At 41.3% G+C, this 17,985-nt stretch overlaps 1 protein-coding gene across 1 annotated transcript in view; it reads left to right on the top strand.

The window, feature by feature from the left end:
- Nucleotides 1–17,985, top strand: part of IQGAP1 (IQ motif containing GTPase activating protein 1) — a 103,290-nt gene that overhangs the window by 48,378 nt on the left and 36,927 nt on the right. The window contains exons 10-15 of the mRNA XM_086711628.1: nt 2,433–2,596; nt 4,388–4,472; nt 5,241–5,404; nt 5,613–5,773; nt 7,455–7,579; nt 9,184–9,347. Coding sequence (XP_086567754.1) covers nt 2,433–2,596; nt 4,388–4,472; nt 5,241–5,404; nt 5,613–5,773; nt 7,455–7,579; nt 9,184–9,347 — 863 coding nt within the window. The remainder of the gene's footprint in view (nt 1–2,432; nt 2,597–4,387; nt 4,473–5,240; nt 5,405–5,612; nt 5,774–7,454; nt 7,580–9,183; nt 9,348–17,985) is intronic.

The raw sequence follows: 17,985 nt of genomic DNA, 5'->3' as shown, positions 1-17,985 counted from the left end.
TTGTGTCACTAAGTTTTTTTTTTTCTGTATTGTTTAGGATTTTTTTTTTTAATTTTTTTTTTTTTTTTAATGTTTATTTATTTTTGAGACAGAGAGAGACAGAGCATGAACGGGGGAGGGGCAAAGAGAGAGGGAGACACAGAATCGGAAACAGGCTCCAGGCTCTGAGCCATCAGCCCAGAGCCCGACGCGGGGCTCGAACTCACGGACCGCGAGATCGTGACCTGGCTGAAGTCGGACGCTTAACCGACTGCGCCACCCAGGCGCCCCTGTATTGTTTAGGATTTTATAACTGTGGTAGCTTGACTTGGCAAAGTGTATGAGAGTCTGTTATAAACCTGTGAGGGAAGAGCCATAGTATATGTTTTTAAAGTGTTCCATTCATATTCTCATGTGGTCAGAGGAGCAAAATAATACAAATTCCTTCAAATAGCTTTCAATGTGGTACGGATGATAAATGTGCAAATGAGTAATTTCAGGGCAACTTGCTTAGAACAAAATATCAAAGCTTGTATGAGGTGCATCATAAAATAAAGAAGGGAATGATGACTTCTCGTTGGAGGTTTGTATGGAAAACTTCTCTGGATAAATAAGGCAGGATTCCTCATAGAGGCACAATCTTTTCTAATCATAGAACCAGTCTGAAGCAAGAGAAAGTTGTATGCTAGGAAGATACAGGAACTTTAGGTCCAGAATTATCTTAACATAATTTATAGATAAGATTCTTCCCCTAAGGCTGTGAGAACCAGCAGTGAAGTCAGTGCCCCAGGAGAAAGCTGCAGGCCAAATACTTAAAAATGAGAAAAAGTTTTTGAATAAGGAAAAGTGATTAAAGCTTAGTGGAAGAAAATATTTAAATAATGTTCTAAACTTTATCATCTTTATAGTATAAATGTTAGTAAATGTTTATTTAAATATTTACGTATTTATGTAGTAAGTTTATGCTTCCAGTAAAAGCATAAGTGACTAGATGCATTTGTAGATAGGTAATCTGAGATTCTACTTTGCAGACCTAGAGAAAGCCTGGTAGTTACCTGATTTTGTTTATTTTCTGTCCCCATTCCTGTAAAAGTTCCACAAAGTTAGAGATAACTTGTTTTGTTCAAAACCGTATTTGCAGCATAGAGCAGGTGCTCAGTAAGGGTTGAAGGAATGGATGGTTAATTGGCTAATGGTCACATAGACCTGTAGCCATGACTGAAAGAGCCATCACCTTGGTGTGGTAATGAATTACTGAATTGCAGGTGTATTCATTGGGAAGAAGTGGATAGTCTCTTAGGAGTCTACAGTGAGACCACAAATCCATTGAAATTTAAAATCTTTTTCTTTTTGACACCTTATATTAATTTTTTATAATGAAAACATTAAAAATTTATAAGTGCTGCTATGTCCCAAATATTTTGATTTTTAGTATGTTATTATTGATTTGTTTTGCTACTTCGGTGATAAAATCAGTTCAACTGCATGGAGGGAGAATTCTTTTTTAAAAATAAGGAAACTGAAAATCGTACAGTAATTATCATTTTCCAGTGGTTATTATTTCTGAAATCAGAAAGTACTGTATTCTGACTTCCAACCTAATACCTTATTTATTTTACAATATGCAGAGTGCTTTTGTGTACATTGATTTTATTTAATCTGAACAATAACACTATGGGGAAGGTGTCTTTATTATTTTCAGGTAAAGGACCATCTAGGTTTTCACTGCCAGATGTAAAAGACCTTATGTGACCTCAGGTTCTATGACTGGAAGTAGAGAATATCGAGAGGGTGTAGACAGCCCCTTCCATTCCACATGGTCAGACCACCTTTGCAATCTGGGCTCTGACTCCTGGGTGGAGCGTGTTTAGGAGATGGGGGATAATGAAGGGATTCGGACTGATGCTATAAAGAGGAACTAAGGCTGTTTCTCCTGGGGTAGACTGTCATGGGGAAAGAGGGACTGGATGTATTCAAGTGTCAACACTAGGGTGAAAACTTTAATAGTTTTTGTTTTGTTTTGTTTTTTAAAACAAAATTGCCCAAAGATGTAGTAAGTTGCCATGGGAAAAACTTTCTCCTGTGTGGTAGTTTAGGCAACAATTTGGCATTTAGAGGGAATTTAGACACGAATTGGTTTGTACTGATGCCTCTTTTAGTGCTACCCATAGTGGTGCCAGGGTGTCTACATCTGGAAGCTTTTAAGTAGGCCTAAGGCGTGGTCCAGGAATCTGTTAACTCTGATGAACAGCCCGGCTGGGGCCCCTGGACTTGATGCCTTTAAGGTTCTCTTCCAATGCCAAGATCCTGTGCTTCTGTGATATTCCAGAATAAAGGCCATCTGAACTATATTTCCCTCATCTGAAATTGAGATTGGTTTGGGGGAGGGAAAAATACTCTAGACCGACGTTTACAAAGTGTTTTCTTAAGCTTTGGTCTTTTTTCTTCCTCAGCTTCTTCTGCACTAGCAAATGTCGATCTGGCCTTGGAGCAGGGCACTGCACTGGCCTTGTTCAAGGCTCTGCAGTCCCCCGCGCTGGGCCTTCGAGGGCTGCAGCAGCAGAACGGTGACTGGTACCTCAAGCAGCTCCTGGGTGATAGACAGCAGAAGAGACAGGTAAAAGTGTCCTGGGTTGAACCCGCAAGCTTTCACATGTAGCCATTCGAATCCTGTATTCGATCCTGTATCATTTAAAGATATTTATGGAGGCTTTTTCCCCTATAGTTATAGCATCACCCAGTGTCCTGGGTCGAACCCGCAAGCTTTCACATGTAGCCATTCGAATCCTGTATTCGATCCTGTATCATTTAAAGATATTTATGGAGGCTTTTTCCCCTATAGTTATAGCATCACCCATAGTTTTTAGTATAACTTTTTCTCCTGCATATAAATGCAGGATTTTATTTATTGAAAAAAAATTTTTTTTTTAATGTGTATTTATTTTTGAGAGAGAAAGAGTGTGTGAGCAGGGAAGGGGCAGAGAGAGAGAGAGAGAGAGAGAGGGAGAGAGAGGGAGAGAAAATCCAAAGCAGGCTTCAGGCTCCGAGCTGTCAGCACAGAGCCTGATGTGGGGCTCAAACTCACGACCCGGGAGATCATGCCCTGAGCCAAAGTTAGATGCTTAACCAACTGAGCCACCCAGGTGCCCCTAAATGTAGGTTTTTAAAATATCCTCAAGTGGGGTGCCTGGGTGGTTCAGTTGGTTGAGAGTCCGGCTCTTGATCTCAGCTCGACTCTTGATCTCAAGGTCCTGAGTTCAAGCCCCGTGGTGGGCATAAAGCCTACTTAAAAAAAAAAAAAGTCCTCGGGGGCGCCTGGGTGGCTAGGTCGGTTGGGCATCCAACTTCCACTCAGGTCATGATCTCACAGTTTGTGAGTTCAAGCCCCGCATCGGACTCTGGGCTGACAGCTCAGAGCCTGGAGCCTGCTTCGGATTCTGTGTCTCCCTCTCTCTCTCTTCCCTTCCCCAACTTGTGCTCCGTCTCTCAAAAAAAAAGTCCTCAGGTAAAATACACATTGTTTTTAGCTGTCTTTTGCTTTTAGAGTTGTAAATCTTCTTAAACACACCCACCCTCCGAACCTGACCACCCTTTCACTGAAGCATCCTTCTTAATCCCCCAGCTAAATGCCATTGGGGAAAACTTGAATCTTTTTTACATTCTTACTTCAGGAATTTCTACTTAAAAGAAAACACACGTCACTAGTTTCCTCTGGCCAACACTGGGAAAGTACTTAACGTGCAGTAAAAGTACACTGTGGAATTGTACTTAGTGGGTTTTTAGAACAAATATGAGTGGCTTTCTTTTTGTCTGAATGAGGACAGTGTACATTATACAGATTCCCAGTATATATCAGCCAAAGTCAATAGCATTAATGTGCTAAGGAGTCTATAAACATCTCATCTCAATATTTTGATGCTTCTCACAAACTATTTTTTTTTACATGTACTGGTGTCTGGAAAGTCACTCTACCCCAGATTTGGCAAGGGCTTTGGCTCTACCCAGGGCTGCTACTTTGCACGTAGCCTGAAGCTGTCACTTAGGCCTCTGGTTCTTTATCCCTGTGACTGCTGTTGAGATACAACAACTATAAGACCTGGAGGCGTAGGCATGAGAATCCTTACATAAATGTTCTTTGCTTGGGGCGCCTGGGTGGCTCAGTCGCTGAGAGTCGGTGACTCTTGATTTCGGCTCGGGTCATGATCTCGCAGTTTTGAGATTGAGATCGAGCCATATCAGGCTCTACCCTGACGGCTTGGAGCCCGCTTGGGATTCTCTCTCCCTCCATCCCTCTCTTTGCACCTCCCCCGTGTGTTTGTGCACTCCCCCTCCCTCTCTCTCTCTCCCTCTCTCTCTCAAAATAAGTAAATAAACTTAAAAGAAAAACCAAGTTGTTTGCTTTTCTTAGGGTGGCCAGGCGGATCCCCTGCAGAAGGAGGAACTGCAGTCTGGAGTGGATGCTGCCAACAGCGCTGCCCAGCAGTATCAGAGAAGTAAGAGCCCCCCCTGAGAGGCCGAGTGGGGCTGATGTCACAAGGGGCGTCTGAGGTCAGATTCCGTCACTCCTTGCCCCCTCCCCAGGCCTGCTCGCCATCCACCACCGGGTGCCTCTGGCGGCGGCGGCTCCCCTGGTTTTCAAAGTAGAGCTGAGCCCGTGGAGGCTCACTGACCAGGCCAGGAGGCACCTGACGGTTGGGGGAGGTGAGACTTAGGGGCTTGATCGGTAAGATCTGGACGGTGGAGGAGGGAGGAGAAGGAGAAGGACGCTCCTAATGTGGGAGAGAGGAAGGAAGGACGCGCGAGTAGAGGTATAGAAGGTGAAAGAGGTCTGGAAACAACGGTGGTTCAAATAACATTTTTGTACGTGTTTGGAGCTGAGCTGTGTAAGATAAAGGCTTGGAAAGACCGTAACCTTTGCGTGGCAGCTTAAGGAGCTGGTCCTCTACTTGCCGGGCTGCAGGGGATGGAAGAGACGTTTTAGAAAGATGTTTTATAAATTGGAGTGGAGGGAAGATATGGGTGAGGGAGAAGGGAGGCCACCCTTTGAAACAGCTTCGTGGAGATACAGTGGAGATACAGTCGGCCTGGCCTCCGGTTCACCTTCATACAAAGGGGGAGCCTGTTCCGTAAAGATGAAATTTCCACTTCAAACATTAGGGCTGATAGTTTATCCACAGAATGTAACTTTCTTCTGTGAAGACGACTCTCCTTCCCCTCGGGGCTTCCCACGCCAGCTGCATTTCTCACCTGTTTTCTACCAGGATTGACAGCCGTGGCAGCGATCAACGCCGCCATCCAGAAGGGTGTTGCTGAGAAGACGGTTCTGGAGCTCATGAATCCCGAGGCCCAGCTGCCCCAGGTGTTTCCATTTGCTGCTGGTCTTTATCAGAAAGAGCTGGCTACCCTGCAGCAACAGAGTCCTGAGGTAAGTCAGCTGAACTTGTCCTGCTTGTGAGCAAAATGGAGTGGCCATGAACTTGATACCTGCCCCTTGGAGTCGTTGGCAGAGCCTTTTTTTTTTTAATTAAATAAACCAGAAGCTTAGACTTCTTATGCCTTTATTAAACTTGTAACCTTGCTTGGTGTCCAAGAATGTCTGTCCTCCCCTTCTCCCCCTCCCCCTCTCTGTACAGCATAACCTCACCCATCCTGAGCTCTCTGTCGCAGTGGAGATGTTGTCATCAGTGGCCCTAATCAACAGGGCGCTGGAGTCGGGGGACATGAACACCGTGTGGAAACAGTTGAGCAGTTCCGTGACAGGCCTTACCAATATTGAAGAAGAAAACTGTCAGAGGTGGGTGCCCAGAGTGGCAGCTTGAGTCCATCAGACGGCTCTTACTCTGTTGCTGGTCAGCAACACTCCCGTTTTCAGGCATTGTGACCTTAGTGTGATCTTTTCTTTTCTTTTTTTTTCCCGTTTTGATTCACTTTATTAACTGTTATGCTGGACGACTTACTGTAAATTACCTATTATCATGACATTCGACTCCTAAATATATAGATATGCTTATCTGGAACAATGAAGGTACTTATTTTGTAGCCACAATAGTGCTGTCTTCTACCCTGACAAAAGCAGCGCTTCATCTTTAGTATCTTCTAAGCCTAGTCCGTTTTCATGCTTCTTCACTTGTTCCAAAACTGTCCTTTTCACCTGGTCTCTTCAAACCAGGATCGAGTGCAGGATCATGTGCTACATCTGACTGTTGTATCCCTTAGGTATCTTCTAATCTAGCGTGGTTCCTGTCTTCATGATGCCGAGTGGTTAAAGAGCTGGGACCAATTTGTATAAAATGTTCTGTCTTCAGGTTCTGGTTGCTTCCTGATATTTGGCTTATTCCTGTAAATTGGAAATTACATCCAAAGGGTTGTCAAGATTCAAGTCAACATTTTTGGTGATGTGTGTTTCATATCTCTTAACTAGAGGCATATGAAATCTACTTGTGTCACCGTTAGAAATACTAAGATTGATCTTTGAACTGGGGAGACAACTTATCCCTCTAATGTATATTTATGTTTTTCCCTTAGCATGATCTCTTTTTGTACCTTTGCACCATCAAAATATCCAGTTCCCCTTTAACCATCACCTAGTGTTTTTAACTCTGGTTGATAGTTCTTGTTTAAATCAGTACTTAATATTCAGTAAGAGTTGCTTAATGGTGATAGCCTTTTTTTTTTTTTTTTTTTTTTTTTTAAAGTAAGCTCTACACCCAACGCAGGGCTTGAACTCACGACCCCAAGATCAAGAGACACACACCATACTGACTGAGCCAGCCAGAGACCCTTAATGATATTTTGTTAGCTGGTGTATGGCCTTGTTTTTTTGTCTTTAGGAATTGGTTGAGACACTGCCTCTGGTTATTAGTTGATGATACCTGGAATTTAGAACATGTAACAGGCTGTTAAGAATGAATGATATCCTGGGGCGCCTTGATGGCTCGTTTGCCAGAGCGTGCGCTCAATCTTGGGGTTATGAATTCAAGCACCACATTGGGTGTAGAGATTACAAAAAGAAAAAAATAAACTTAGAAAAAAAAAAAGGGAAGAAGTAGTGATGCCTTTACATTTTCACATTTTGTTGAAGGTAACTCCTCAGTCCCAAAGTTTTCCTCCAGAGTATGTCACACTGTTGGGATACATTAGCTGTCTTTGTTCCTTGGATAATTTTTCCCAGTCTTCTCATTCCTGTCATCTGTGACAATCCTGAAGATTCCTTTTACTTTTCTTTTTTTAAATGTTATTTATTTTGAAAGAGAGAGCAAGCAAACATGCATACACACAAGGGAAGGGCAGAGAGAATCCCAAGCAGGTCCCCATGCTGACAGCACAGAGCCCAATGTGGGGCTCGATCCCATAAGCCATGAGATTACGACCTGAATTGAAACTAAGAGTTGGACGCTTAACTGACTGAGCCACTCCTGAAGGTCCCTTTTCTTATGTTGTCCTTCATTGTCTTTTTTGTTGGGGAAATGAGGCAGGTATCTCGATGAGCTGATGAAACTGAAAACTCAGGCACATGCAGAAAATAATGGATTTATTACATGGAATGACATTCAGGCTTGTGTGGACCATGTGAATCTGGTGGTGCAGGAGGAACATGAGAGTGAGTAATCTATTTAACTATCCCCTCAAATAATGACACAATTCAAGATGGTGTGATTCCACGACCTGATTCTGAACACTAGTCCTAGAAAGATTTTCGGAAATTGGATGTGTGTGTGTGTGTGTGTGTGTGTGTGTATCTCAAAAAGCTAAGGTTAGATGTTGTTTTCAAAACCTCAGGCAACTGCTACAATTAGGTGTGTGTGTAATAAAAACTAAAATATTCAGGACGTCCCTTGAACATGATCTTTTATTTTTAAACGTTTTGTAACAAGTAGTTTTGACGCTAACTAACTACCTGGAGTTAGGTCATCTTGCGCGGGTGCAGGGCACAGTCCTCCTTAAGACTCCTCTCATTTCAGACACTAGTCACAAACTCTAAGGAGTTCCCAGGTCACCACGCTTCTGAACAACTGGCTATAAATTCAGAGGTTCCCTCAATCTCCCCCCCGCAGGTTCAATAATTTGCTAGAGTGCCTTGCAGAACTCAGGGAAAAGCCTATGTTTATGATGATAGTTTTATTATAGAGTATACAAATCAGAAGTGGTCAGAAAAGGAGACCTGTAGGGGGATGTCTGGTAGGGTCCCAAATGTGAAGCTTATGTGTCCTTAGGATGTGTGTCACAACCAGGGAGGCTCACCTGAGTGTGGGGTGTCCAGAGTTCTTAAGGGGCTTCGTTACCTGTGAAGGATTGGTTGTTGGCCATGTAACTGAACTCGGTTTCTAGTCTGTCTCCCCTCCCTGGAGATAGGCAGGCTGGGCTGATACCACGATATCACACGGCTCAAAGCCCCAGTATTTTGATCACGTGCTTGGTCTTGCCGGCATGACCAGCCCCCGTCCTGAGACCATCCAGCGGCCCGCCTGGTTCGCATAGATAGACTCAGGTGTGGTCCTAGAAGCCCGGCAAGAATAACACAGATAATCCTACCATTTAGGAAATTCCAAGGGGTTCAGAGGCTTCATCTCAGAAACTCAGGTCAAAGGTCAGCCAAATTTTTCTTCTACCACTGAGCCTTTACAGAAGTAGTACAGCTGCCTGAGATACCTAAAGAGTGAATGTTTTTAGTTTTAATTCGTTCAGTTTGTATTTCCTGTAAGAAAAATGCCGTTGGTAAGTGAGAAGAGCCTTGCCTTGGGGTGGGGAGCCCTCGGGTTGGATCTGCCATCGGCCACCTGTTTGCGGTGTGATCTTGAAGAAGAAATCTCTAAGCCTAGTCTTTTCTTACATAAAGATGTTGATCAGGTGACTTTTTAGGATTCTTTGAACTCTGACGTGCTGTGAATCAAAAATGGTTTTGATTACACATTGCAAAGTACTTGAAAGCTAGATTATTAAAGTCTGTTTCATGAAAATTCTCTCAACTTTTCAGGTAGAGCAATTAAAAATAAAACAGAAAGACTTGAGGTTTCAGTGGCAATATGGATACCAGGGAGTTTACTTTAAATGAAACAAATACTAAAAAAAAATTAAATGCTGCTTAATATTATAGGTGTCAAGTTATGATTTGAATCATAATGCTTGGGTGGATTTATGATTACTTAGATTTGTTTAAATAATTTGTTAATTAAAAGAAAATAACCTTTGTCCCTTCATATTTAGGGATTTTAGCCATTGGTTTAATTAACGAAGCCCTGGATGAAGGTGATGCCCAAAAGACTCTGCAGGCCCTGCAGATTCCTGCCGCTAAACTTGAGGGGGTTCTCGCAGAAGTGGCCCAGCATTACCAAGACACGCTGATCAGAGCAAAGAGAGAGAAGGCCCAGGTGAGTGGCACTGAAATTGTTCTTTTCCCTTCAGAGCACTTCATCCCTCATCCCTTCAGAGACAGAGGAAATGTCTCCCTTCATTTCCTCAATTACTGTTTTCTGGCTGGCACCTTTGCACTCAGAGCACTGGAGGGACACGAGACGTGACAGTGCATATTTGGGTGTTTTTGTGGTTCTCTGTTGTTGTAGACACATCTCTTGTGTCTCTTTAAGTAAATTCTGTGTTGAAACATAATGCCAAAATTGTGTAAGTTACGTAAGTTGCGTTAGTATATATGAGAATTAAAAGTGCCATAAATTTTCAAGAGCATACCTGTGTAATTGGTACTCAGATTATGAAAAGCTTAACGGAACTGTCCACCCCATCCTTTTCTGTCCTTGTCCACCCCTCACTCACCCACCTGCTGGTAACCACTATCTTGATTTTTAATGCCACGGTTGATTTTTGCCTGTATTTGAATTGTATTTGAACTGCCTGTAAGTAGCATTTTATACTCTCTTGTATCTGGTTTCTTTTGCCCAACATAATGTTAGTGAAATTCATCTGTGTAGCTGCAAGACGTATGAGTTTGTTCATTCTCATTGTTGTGTGCGATTTCATCACGGGGTTATATATTCATCGTTGGTAAATTTGGGGTTGTTTCCCATTCTTTGGCTATTGCAAATAGTGCTTCTATGAATATTTTAGTACATGTCTCTTGGTAAATATATGTATCATTTCTATTAATTAGGTGTACATTTAGAAGTAGAATGGATGGGTCATAGGGAATACACATAAGCTTTAGTAGATAAATGCCATGTTTTTTGTAATGGCTTTACTGAGATGTAACTCTCATAGCATAGATCTCACCATTTCAAAGCGTACAATTCAGCGGTTTTTATTCTGTTCACAGAGTTGTGCGACCCTCTCCCCTCAATCAATTTTAGAAGATTTTTGTCACCCCAGAGAGAAACCTGGCACTCATTAGTCACTTCTCATTTTCCCTTAGTCTCTCCAGCTCGAGGCAACCAGCAGTCTGCTTCTGTTGGTGGATTTGCCTCTTCTGGTCATTTCATCTACATGGACTCATACAATATGTGGTCCTTTGTGATTGGCTTCTTTCATTTAGCTTGGTTTATCCAAGTTGTAGCATGTGTTGGGAGTACATCATTTCTTTTTACTGTCAAATTATGTTCCACTGTATGGCTGTACCACATTTTACCTATCCGTTCATGAGCTGATGGACACATAGATTGTTTCTACTTTATGGCTATTAGGAGTAATACTGCTATGAACATAAAAGTTTTTGTGGGTGATTATAACACACCTTTTAAAAAGTTTGTCTTACCTCTCAGCTAGGTTGTTGACGGAAATGGACAAGATTTGTACCTCTTGTTATCATGTTGCTGAGTAGGAAGTTTCTTTGTATATAGTAGGCCCTCAGATGTTAGTTGCATGATTAAGACATAATTACTTCTGTTTTTCTAATTGTGATGGATCTCCTTTTAGGTTCTTCCTAAGTAATAACAGTTACATAGGGGGGACCACACCTTTCTTTTCTGACTGAGAGGATCCCTACAGTGAGGTCTGGTAGCAAGCAGAAGAACTAAAAGAAAAATCTTTTTTTTTTTTTTTAATTTTATTTTTAAGTAATCTCTACACCTAATGGGTGTCTCGAACTCACAACCCTGAGATCAAGGGTCTCTCTACTGACAGGGTCAGCCAGGCACCGCCTCCCCCCGCCACCCCAAAAGAAAATTTTAATTTAGGGGGTCACATTCTTTCTGGGAAACCAAAGGTGGAAAAACAGACCAGAACTTTTGTGTTATTGAGGCTTTTGTATGCTCCCGCTGATGCAGGCTCTGTAAGCGTGGGCTGGGATGAAGGGTCGTGGCTAACAGTGTAATGTTGATTGGCCCCCTTTGATTGCATAGTCAGGAGAGTAGTTGGCATTACCGTGTCCTAATCATATAAATACAGCAAGTACCAGATTTCACTTAAGAGGCACATCATGGTGCAGAATGTCAGTGATCTGAAACACAAGTCCTATTTTGTAGTCAGGAAACTGAGAAAAAGGGATCGGATCTAATGTGATAATTACTTGGGTGAGAAGCGGTTGTAAATGGCGTTCTCTGTCTTTGATATTAATTTTGGACCATTTGGACCAGAGCTTCCCAAACTTGGCTGATTGTGAAAACACTTGAAAAGTCATTTTATTTTATTTAAAAAAATTTTTTTTAATGTTTATTTATGTGAGAGAGAGGGAGACACAGAATCCGAAGCAGGCTCCAGGCTCTGAGCTGTCAGCACAGAGCCTGACACGAATGAACCATGAAATCCTGACCTGAGCCAAAGTCGGATGCTTAACCAACTGAACCACCCAGGTGCCCTGAAAAATCATTTTAAAAATACAGATTCCTAAGCTTTAACTCTATTCCTGATTCAGAATATCTAATCCGGGGCCTGGCTGCCCTGATTTTGTGAGGGCCAGTGGTGGTGGCGTTTGTTTTTGCTACCATATAAGTCCAGAAGGAATCTTAGATCTGACTGACAGAGGAGTGGGCTCTGAGAGAATGAGCTAGGTCTGGTTCCCTAAAAAAGGAAACCTCTAAAAAAGGAAAGTCACTGGAGCACACAACTTGTACCTGCTCTCACATGCTGTGAGCCTGACTGCTCCTTTTGTTTGGGTCGTGGGAGTTAAAGTTTTAGAGGATGTGACTAGAGTTTGAAGCATTTCCTTTTGCAGGGGAGTAACTTTCAGGATCCATCAAAAGGGGAGGAAGGGGGGCGGAGTTAGGGGAAAATTTGCTTGATAGTGCCAGGCCCAGCTGTGTAGACAAGTATTTGGTGGAATTGGCTTTTTTTAGGCCTCAGCTTAGCAGTTCCTCTGAGCCATTTTTGGGAGTGGTTTTAAAAATAATCATCTGAGTTCTAAAATTAGCGAACAAAAATCTTAATTTAAATTTGGTCTGTAGTTTTCTTGTGATATCTTTGTGTCTGGTTTTGGTATCAGGGTAATACCGGCCTCAAAGAATGAACTGGGAAGTATAACTTCCTCTTCTAGGTTTTAGAAGAGTTTCTAAAGGACTGCTGTGATTGTTCTTTAAACGTTTGGTAGAATTCACCAGCGAAGCCATATGGCCGTATGTTTTTGTTTGTTTGTTTTTGTAGAATGTGTTTCCACGTCTGTGTTTGTTATAGGCCTATTTGGATTTTTTTTCCAGTATTCTTTATTCCTCCTTCCCTTTCTTGTTGCCCTCTGGGAATTCTGTTTTGCATATATTGATATTATTAATGGTGTCCACAGGTTTCTGAGGCTTGATTCATTTTTTCTCATTCTTTTTTCATAACTGTTCCTTAGACTGGATATTGTTCCTCAGACTGTAAATTTAAATTGACCTATCTTTGGGCGCCTGGGTGGATGCCCAAATGGTTAAGCATTTGACTCTCGGTTTTAGCTCACGTCATGATTTCATGGTTCGTGGGTTTGAACCCTGAGCTGGGCTCTGTGTTGACAGCGCAGAGCCTGCTGGGGGTTCTCTCTCTCTCTCCTCTCTCTCTCTCTCTCTCTCTCTCTCTCTCTCTCTCTCAAAATAAGTAAAATAAATAAACTTTAAAATAAATACACAAACAGACCTGTCATCAAGTTCGCTGACTCTTTCTTTTGCGTGATCAAATCTGCTGAGTCCCTCCAGTAAATTTTTCATCTCAGTTATTGTACTTTTCAACTCCAGAATTTCATTTTTAAAAAAATAATTTGTTTCTTTATTGCTATTCTCTGGTAAGATACTGTTCTTATACCTTAAGTTCTTTAGACATGGTTTCCTTTAATTCTTTGAACATATTTAAAATAGATAATTTAAGTCTGTTTGCTTTTTTCCCCTGTTTGAACCATGCTTTCCTGTTTCTTTCTTTTTTTCACTTTGGTAGTTTCATAGAATTTTCTTTTTTTCTTGTTATTCCCTTTTTAAATTTTAATTCCAGTATAATTACATTATATTATATTATATTATATTATATTATATTATATTATATTATATTAGTTTCAGGTATATGATACAATGATTCAACAGTTCTGTACATTACTCAGTGCTCATCATGGTAAGTGTACTCTTTAATCCCCATCATCTATTTCACCCATACCCTCCACCCATCTCCCCTCTGGTAACCATCTGGTGTAGTTAAGAGTCTTTTTTTCTTTTTATTCATTTGTTTTGTTTCTTAAATTCCACATATGAGTGAAATCATATGGTATTTGTCTTTCTCTGAGTGACTTACTTCACTTAGCATAATACTCTTTAGCTCTATCGATGTCATTGCATATGGCAAGATTTCATTCTTTTTTTTTTTTTAATTTTTTTAATCTTTATTTATTTTTGAGAGAAAGAGAGTGAGAGAACAAGCAGGGAAGCAACAGAGAGAGGAGACACAGGATCCGAAGCAGGCTCCAGGCTCTAAGCTATTAGTACAGAGCCTGATGCGGGGCTCAAACTCATGATCTGCAAGTTCATGATGTGAGCCAAAGTCGGATGTGCAACCAATTGAGCCACCCAGTTGCCCCAGTTTCATTCTTTTTTGTGTGTGTGTGTGATTTTTTAAATTTATTTTTGAGACAGAGCATGAGCAGGGGAGGGGCAGAGAGGGAGGGAGACACAGAATCTGAAGCAGGCTCCAGGCTCTGAGCTGTCAGCACAGAGCCCGACACGGGGCTGAACTCACAGACCGTGAGATCATGACCTGAGCCAAAGTCAGACGCTTAACTGACTGAGCCGCCCAGGCACCCCCCCCCCCCCCCCCCCCCGCCCCACTGATTTCATTCTTTTTTATAGCTGAGTAGTAGTCCATTGTATGAGAATACCACATCTTCTGTATCCATTCATCTATTGATGGGCAGTTAGGCTGCTTCCATTATTTGGCTATTGTAAATAATGCTGCTAGAAACATAAGGGTGCATATATCTTTTCAAATTAGTGTTTTTTGTATTCTTTGGATAAATACCCAGTAGTTGGAATTATTGGATCATATGGTAGTTGTATTTTTAATTTTTTTTTCAAGCAAAACATCTCACATCTTTATTACTGAACCAACCTACTGGTGCAGAAGCAAAGTAACAGAAGAATCATTTCCTGGATAAAACATGTCTATTGTTCAGGTAGTAATGATGCTCATAGAGTGACAGGATATGAGCAGCATAAATATGTATGCCATCTCATGTGGAATTCCTTACAGACCCAGCTTGGTTCTTCTCCAGTGCCTCCTCTTGGAGTTGTACCTGATTTTATTACCAGTTTTCATCCATCCTGGAAAAATGGGGAATGGAACGATTCTGCATTTGTCTCTTGGCCAGGAATTGCTTTATCCTGAGAGTCTTTGAGAAGACATGGTGAGGAACTGTCAACTGCACATACCATGATGGTGGAGAAAAGGAGAGAGCTATTTTGAATTTTTGAGGAACCCCCATACTCTTTTCCACAGTGGCTATATCAGTGTGCACTCCCACCAACAGTGCACAAGTGTTCCTTTTTTTTTCCATATCCTTGCCACCACTTGTTGTTTCTTGTGCTTTTGATTTTAACCATTCTGACAGGTGTGAGGTGATATCTTATTTTGGTTTTGATTTGCATTTCCCTGATGATTAGTGATATTGAACCTCTTTTCATGTGTCGGCCATCTGTATGTCTTTGGGGAAATGTGTCTTCCTGTCTTCTGCCCATTTTTAATTGGATTGTTTTTGGGTGTTGAGTTGTATAAGTTGTTTACGTATTTTGGATACTAATCCTTTATCAGATATGTCATTTGCAAATATCTTCTTCCATTCAGTAGGTTGTCTTTTAGTTTTGTTGATCATTTCCTCTGCTGTGCATAAGCTTTTTATTTTGATGTAGTCCCTTGCCTGTTGTTTCCCTTGCCTCAGGAGCCATATCTAGAAAAATGTTGGCTATGGCCAGCCCCTGTCAGAGAAATTACTGCCTGGGCTCTCTTATAGGATTTTTGTGGTTTCAGGTCTCACATTTAGGTTCTTAATCCATTTTGAGTTTACTTTTGTGGATGGTGTAAGAAAGTGGTCCAGTTTCGTTCTTTTGCATGTAGCTCTCCAGTTTTCCCATCAGCATTTGTTGAAGAGACTTTTTCCCATTGCATATTCTTGCCTCCTTTATTGAAGATTATTGACCGTGTAATCGTGGGTTTATTCCTGGACTGTCTATTCTGCTCCATTGATCCACTTGTCTTTTTTTGTGCTAGTACCATACAGTTTTGATTGCAACAGCTTTGTAGTATAACTTGAAATCCTGGGTTTGTGACACCTCCAGTTTTGTTTTTCTTTTTTAAGATTGCTTTGGGTGTTCAGCATCTTTTATGGTTCCATACAAATTTTAGGATTATATTAGTTCTGTGAAAAATGTTGTTGGTATTTTGATGAGGATTGCGTTAAATCTGTAGGTTGCTTTGGGTAGTATGGACATTTTGACAATATTAATTCTTCCAATCCATGAGCATGGAATGTCTTTCCATTTGTATCATCTTCAATTTCTTTCATCAGTAGTTTTTGAGTTTTCAGAGTTCAGGTCTTTTATCTCTTTGGTTAAGTTTATTCCCAGGTATTTTATTATTTTTGGTGCAATTGTAAATGGGATTGTTTCCTTAATTTCTCTTTCTGCTACCTCATTATTAGTGTATAGAAACGCAATGGATTTCTCTATGTTGATCTTGTATCCTGTGATGTTACTGAATTCATTTATCAGTTCCAGCAGTGTTTTGGTGGAGACTTCAGGGTTTTCAATATATGATACCATGTCATCTGCAAATAGTGAAAGTTTTACTTTTTCCATATCAATTTGGATGCCTTTTATTTCTTTTTCTTTCTCATTGCTGTGGTTAGGACTTCAGTACTACGTTGAATAAAAGTGGTGAGAGTGGACATCCTTGTCTTGTTCCTGACCTTAGGGGGAAAGCTCTCAGTTTTTCACCATTGAGTATGATGTTAGCTGTGAGTTCTTCATATATGGCCTTTATTATGTTGACACATGTTCCCTCTAAACTTACTTTTTTTTTTTAACAGTATGTATTTTTAAGTTTTTATTTATTTTTGAAAGAGAGAGAGCATGAATGGGGAAGGGGTAGAGAGAGAGGGGGACGGAGGATCTGAAGCGGGCTCTGCTCTGAGCCCGATATGGTGCTCGAACTCCTAAACCATGAGATCATAACCTGAGCCACAGTCAGATCCTTAACCAACTGAGCCACCCAGGCACCCCCCTCTCAACCTACTTTGTTGAGGATTTTTATCATGAATGGATGTTGTACTTTGTCAAATCTTGCTTTCTTGTTTCTTTGCATGTCTTGTAATTTTTTTGTTGAAAACTGGACATTTTATGATGGGGCAACTCTGGAAATCAGAGTCTATCCCTTCCTCAAGGTTTATTGTTGTCTTTTGTTAATGTTGTCTGTTTAGTGACTTTCAATCCTGTTGCATCATATGTGGCCACTGAAGTCTCTGCTTAATTAGCTAGAAGTCATCTAATGGTTAGGCAGAGTATTTTTTTTTTTTTAAGTTTATTTATTTTGAGAGAGAGAGAGGGACAGAGAGTGAGGGACAGAGAGAATCCCACGCAAGCTCCACACTGTCACCACAGAGCCTTACGCGGGGCTCAAACTCACAAACTGTGAGATCATGACCTGAGCCAAAATCAAGAGTCAGAGACACTCAACTGACTAAGCCACCCAGGGGCCCATAAGCAGAGTATTTTTAAATGCCTAGAACCAGTAAAGCTCCCAGCTTTTGCTGAGGGCCAGTGTGCATGTTGGGGTGCATCTTCAACACTCAGCCAGGTACTTTGCAATTCTGTCGTACCCTTCACTTCATGCTTGCCCAAAACTTCAAGGTTGGCCAGAGGTGAGCCCTTACAGCCTTATCGGATCTTTTCTGAGCATGTGCACAACTCACAGATGTATTATGGCCTTCTGGATTCCCATCTCAGGAGTATGTCAGAGGCTTCCAAAGTTCTCTGTGGACATCTTGTTCTCAAATTTTCCTTTTTAAGCTTTTTGGTTAGCTTACTGTTTGCCTTAATTTTTATCCACTGCTCTAGACATTTGTGATGTTAAACAAGTGCCTCTTACTGTTTTTGATAAATGCCCCTGGAGAAAAGGCTGTTTGCATAGGGCATGCTCTAAGTCAGTTCAGATGAAGACAGCCTTGCTTGGTCTTCTAGGGATCTACCTACCAGGTCAGCTAGTGACAGTTCTCTGGGAATAGAAGGGGCTCTGAGGGAGGTGTGTGTGGTGGGGGGAGACAGATGGAAATGGGGCCATTTGAAATGCCACAAAGCTCACAGTTGTTAATGAAATTCAGCGGTTATTCTTGAATAAGGATTACTGCAAGCATTTGGTCAATTTACGTAGTTTTGAAAAAGTTGCCTCTGATGATTTTTGCCAGTGTTTTTGTTGCTTTTATGTAGGAGAGGATTTTCAGAAGTCCTTACTGTACTATTTTCACTGATGGTCACTTCTCTCTCCATTTAAATTTAGTGTTTTTGGAATACTTGTTAAAGTAGATTCCTAGTCATTGGGTAGTAATATCTGCATGCTAAGACATGGACATCAGGGAGTCTCCAGGGCTCCTTTTATAATTACAGGTGTGAATGACTTGTAACTCTC

Source organism: Puma concolor, chromosome B3 (assembly GCF_028749965.1).
Source record: "Puma concolor isolate L17-30 chromosome B3, mPumCon1.1.hap2, whole genome shotgun sequence".
Taxonomy (NCBI): Eukaryota; Metazoa; Chordata; class Mammalia; order Carnivora; family Felidae; genus Puma; species Puma concolor.
Note: the sequence above shows the minus strand (reverse complement) of the source record. Positions and strands in the feature narration are given on the sequence as shown.